Source organism: Ruditapes philippinarum, unplaced genomic scaffold (genome assembly GCF_026571515.1).
Source record: "Ruditapes philippinarum isolate M1 unplaced genomic scaffold, ASM2657151v2 ctg33_1_1_1_1, whole genome shotgun sequence".
Taxonomy (NCBI): Eukaryota; Metazoa; Mollusca; class Bivalvia; order Venerida; family Veneridae; genus Ruditapes; species Ruditapes philippinarum.
The window spans coordinates 570,526-575,824 of NW_026864681.1; the positions used below are offsets into that span (position 1 = coordinate 570,526).

The 5,299-nt window shown below is 31.0% G+C and overlaps 1 protein-coding gene across 1 annotated transcript; it reads left to right on the plus strand.

The window, feature by feature from the left end:
* Positions 1 to 3,251: 3,251 nt before the first annotated feature.
* Positions 3,252 to 4,425, plus strand: LOC132726484 (tigger transposable element-derived protein 6-like). Its single transcript, XM_060711804.1, has 2 exons — positions 3,252 to 3,723; positions 3,989 to 4,425. Exons 1-2 carry the CDS (start codon positions 3,252 to 3,254, stop codon positions 4,423 to 4,425), a joined length of 909 nt encoding a protein of 302 aa, XP_060567787.1.
* The last annotated feature ends 874 nt before the right edge of the window (positions 4,426 to 5,299 follow it).

Here is a 5,299-nt window from a genome sequence, read left to right on the forward strand (position 1 = left end):
TATTAATTATTACAGGTAACTCTATACTTTCTAAGAACAAAGTTAGTGAAAACAACACAAATTCACCATGGCAATGCATTTGTTTTGGTTTTATTGTGCCTAATCACGAGATTACATTTTACATTACGTTTTCTGTTATATATCTTGACATAATATTCGGTGTTCCACTGAACTTACATTAAGTAGAAACTAATTTATAAAAACACCTGATAACCTTCCAGGATAAAGATTTTTACCACGCTTTTTATTTATGAGAATGTAACTGCAGCGCGAAACCACAAATGGTTTATTTAAATGAAATAACACGGTGATGAAATTGCTTTGGAAATATGAGTATGTTACTGTATAAAAAAGTTTTGTTTATTTTAATTAAAATTTAACCTCAAAGTTGAACCGCTAAGTGAACTACTGTTTATTTCATTACTTACATACATTTGTCATCAATTATGTACACGAGAAACTTGATTCTCTTTGTCTATATAAAATTTTGCATGCAAAAGATTTAAAACTTTATATGCAAAAAAATGATTTTGACAAAGATCTTATAAATTTTAAAGAAATTAAAATTGAAATAGTAAAAATGGAAATATTCAAGATCGGAGGTTATGAACCTTTTATATCACCGTCAACAGTGAAAAGACTAAGTAAAAATTCTTAAGAATGAACGAAAAGCTTAAAATACCACATACACATCAACAATATCGTGCTGAACGATCGTCGTGAATCAGAAATGACCTAGTTCTGAATTTAGAATAATTGAACGCCGGCGTGAGAAAACGACCCTTAACGTCATATAACAAATGACGTCGAAACAGGTTATTCTTTCATGCAGGCAGTCATATATCATGTAAATAACATGTTAACAAACGTCCTTTTTCATCAAATTATGTTTTCCTTCGTTAGAAAGTTCAGTATTGAGAAGCACTATGGTCATTGCATCTCTTTCCTATTTACTAAATGAATCTACCCGTAACAAATTCCAACTGGTAAGAAGATCATTATTTTATTGGTGCGCACGGTTTTGTTGATTCTATAGTCTAATAAATTTTAATGAGGAAAACACATTACCTGTAAAATAATACCCAAATAAATAATCAAAAGTAGTTCATAATCTGGATATCTCTTCAGATGAGATGGATTTCAGTTAAATACATTTGCACTCCGCATACACCTCATTCGTAGTAACAATATTTGAAATTCATTACACAAATTTATGAGAAAGTATCATTGTATCAAAGGCGCTTTACGAATCAAAAAGGAACACCTAACCTAGACTGCAGCAATGAACAGTTCGTCAGTTTCATGTAGGAAAGATCAGAACACCTGATATTTGGAATAAGACAACAGTCATTTGACTGAGATTGTGTATGAATTTGTAATATTCACCTGCATGTTCTGATATTTTTTGAATGAGATTTATTGACATAATAATGATACTTATTGAGCGGGTTAATAATGATCGAATATTGAAAATGATTGACGCTGTATGCTTACCATATCTACCTAGATTAGTTTGTAAAATCCGGTCAAGAGACTTGAAGCTTAGATATTAACCGCCGCATGACGTATTTTAATTTAATGCAAGGACAATAAACATACAACTTTAAAAGAGCTGATTTCTTGTAATAGAGTTTTAAAATTTCATTTTCCGGAATTTTATCTATCCCCGTAGTGTAAAATATACTTATTGTATATCAATAACCATTCCTTTAAATTAAACAAAAGCCATGTTGTTTAAATTATAATTCGGCACAAATTTTACTTACATTATTATATTTGAATGTTTATAAGATATTTAGATTTTTCTTACATTACAGAGAGAATTATTACTTAACTTAATTAATATCATTTTGATTAATACTAAAATATTACTTCTCCTGTTTAAAGAGATTATTTAACATATATTACATTTCAAATGATTTGATACTAAAACACCACATGCAACAGTAGTTTAATTGTACTTGTAGGCCTACATAAAAGTCCCAATGTACTTTTGTCCCTTCTTTGTATGATATCTGATTATAATATTCCTACAAATGTTATATGTACTATAAATATATTCTACATATGTATTATAACTCATAAATCTGTCATGGGTATAAACTTATAATTACAGTTTGATTGCGCACCGTAAAATAAGAAATCATTATCATCGCATACATTTATTGAAGGTTATAAAATTATGCCGGGTACAACACTAGTTTCCAAATCAAAATTGACCAAAAGATATCAGAGAAGATGCACAAAGGTACAAATGTCCGCATTACGCGTACATTTTAATATTTGATAAGCAATTAACGCAATGTGTTAAAATGTACCTGTAATTATAGTTAATTATACACACTTCTGAGCCTAATTTTAAACTATATATTTACAAGTACATTTAATTATACAAAATGACTTTCAAAAACACAGGTTCCAAAGAAGAGTAAAAGTACGTAAGAATTGTTTTAACAGAATCTCAAGAAACAACATTGCATATAGTGTATAAGATATCAAAGTTCTTTCGGTAATTAGTCCTTTGTCAGGGGTTTATTACACATATCAAGCATACAATTTTCTTTCATCGCTAGAAAGGTGTAAAAATTGCCTCGTCTTTTCCCAGTTAACAGTTATTAAAAGTGTATGCAATGAAATGTTCGGAGATCATACGCTGTTTAAAAGGACAGAAAAAAATAAAAGTCAAAACGTCCGTAAAATCTAACCAAATGACTCAAATGTAAAGAGTCGAAGAGTTCCAGTAATAGTAAAATAAATTAAAAAGACAAAATAGAAAGCTCAAAGACCACCTAACATAGTAAAATTGAAAATGTTGCTGACTTAATTTGGTTGAGCAAGTTTATGGACGATACTGTCAAACGTCGGCTTCCCTGTAGGCACCGGCTAAAAAATGAATACAGTCAGGACTCAATACACCAGAATCCATTATACTGACAAATTCAAATAACGACAGTGAATTGGTGGGAACCAATTTTTTTCAACATAATTATAATCCATTATAACGGAAAATTCGTATTCCGACTCCGACACAATAAAATTGGGAACCAAACGTGTTATTTTCTATACAATCAGTACCCGTTATACTGACACTTGGTCAGTCAAGCTCGCGTATAATTGAGCCGTGAACAAAAGTCGAAAGGTGTTAAAACAGGTATTGTAGCTTGGTCAATTGGTTGTTACACCTTATTACAATACCAACGTGTTGTTGACAGCAGAATTTTCTTACACTTATCAACTTTTTTATTAAAATAATGGCAGAACCTCCAGCTAAACGTCAACGGACTAATTTAACTTTTGAACAAAAATACGAAATCATTTCATATAAAGAAAGTAAAAAGGATGTTACACAAAGTGATATTAGTGTTCATTTTTCAAATGTATGGAACATTAAAATAGGGAGATCGACAGTGAGTGACATTTTAAAAAACAAAGAGACAATAACTAACTCTCCAAAATCAAAACGTGTGCGTCATCGAAGTGGAAAATATGAAACTCTTGAAAACGCGTTGTTCATGTGGTTTAACGATATGAGGAGTAAAAATGCTATGATATCAGACGAAATGTTAATGTCTAAAGCTAAAATATTCGGACAACAATTTGAAATCGAAGAAAACTTTCAGTACAGCAAGGGCTGGGTACAGCGCTTCAAACAACGCCACGGACTGAAATCCTTTAAAGCCCACGGAGAAGCAGGAAGCGTCGATCTATCTCTCGTGAATACTGGTTAGATTTTTATTGTTATTATTGGTTTAATAATTATATTAAATAAATTCTTAACCTGATTGAAATCATCTCTAATAATGAATTTATATTTAATATTAAAACCGTACTCAAACGTATTGAAAAACTAAGGGAGTTAATCAATCGGAATTGGTAACGAGTTATCTTTTCCGGAGTACTCTCCTAATTAGAGTTTTGGTGTCATTTTAACATGTTTAAAGAAAACCGAAATTGTGAGTAAAACGTTTTCTTTTGCTTTTATTTTTAGGTCGCAGTGAACTGAAGGATTTATTAGAGGTGTATGATGCCGATGACGTCTATAATCTTGACGAGACTGGCTTGTTTTATCGACTCGGCCCAAATTCAACACTTGCCTCTGGTTCGATCTACGGACTTAAACGATCGAAAGAGAGAATTTCCATTGCCCTTTGCTGCAATGCTTCTGGAACGGACAAGCAAAAACCGCTTGTAATTGGGAAATGTGCCAGGCCTAGATGTTTTGGTAAAACTTTTGATCCGAAGATATATGTAAATTACACTTATAACAAAAAAGCCTGGATGACGTCCTCTGTATTCCAAGATTGGTTGAAGCAATTTGACAAGTCTATGCGTTTACAAGGAAAACATGTTGTTTTACTTGTTGACAACGCATCTAGCCATACTGAAAGTGGGTTGTTGCTAACAAACACTAAGACACTGATGTAGCAGTTTTAAGGAAAGTTACGAAAGTTCAGGCGAGAAATAGCTTGAACGATGTGATAAATTTTTTAGAACAACAGGGTACCCTCTTTGATCCGAAATATTTAGACTCTGCCTGGGCATTGATGTCTGCTATAAACAATACAAAATCAAACGAAGTTCAAAAAAGTATCAAAGACTTTTTTTGTTAATTGACAAAGACATCAAACAAAGTGCAATCAATTTTTAAAGATTTAACTTTTAAAAGTCCTATCATTGTATGTGCTTTTTATTATATAAAGTTTTATCATTTTCATATCAATCTTTAACTACAGTCATTTTAGTTGTTATAATTTTAATAAAGTTGTTGTTTTATGTGTATGATATGTAATGTGTATAATAAAGTGAAAACATAAACAAAAAAATCTTTTTCATAATAGATGTTTATTATAGATCTAAATACATAATATTCAGATACCAGTAAATAAGCATATCATTATATGAAGAATGATGAAATTCAATATACTGACAAATTCGCTATACTGACATATCGTTTGGGAACCAACAGTGTCGTTATAATGAGTCCTGACTGTATGTATATACAATTACCTTTTCCGAAAATGTATGTTCATTTCAACCCACACTATTGCAAGTTACCTATATGAATAGACATTTCAACAATAAAGTTATTGATCAAACATAGTTTTACCAACTGCCATTCTTGTTACAAAGAAAATGTCACCAAGGCATGACATTAGACATTGTATTGTGTAATTGTGTGTGCGTTTTTTCTCTAAAAATTACAGCATGCCATTTCAAATCACCAACTCATAGTTTTACTTATCATATTCTATGTGTCTGCGAAGTTTTTATTAAACCGTATGATATCTTATGACTAAAA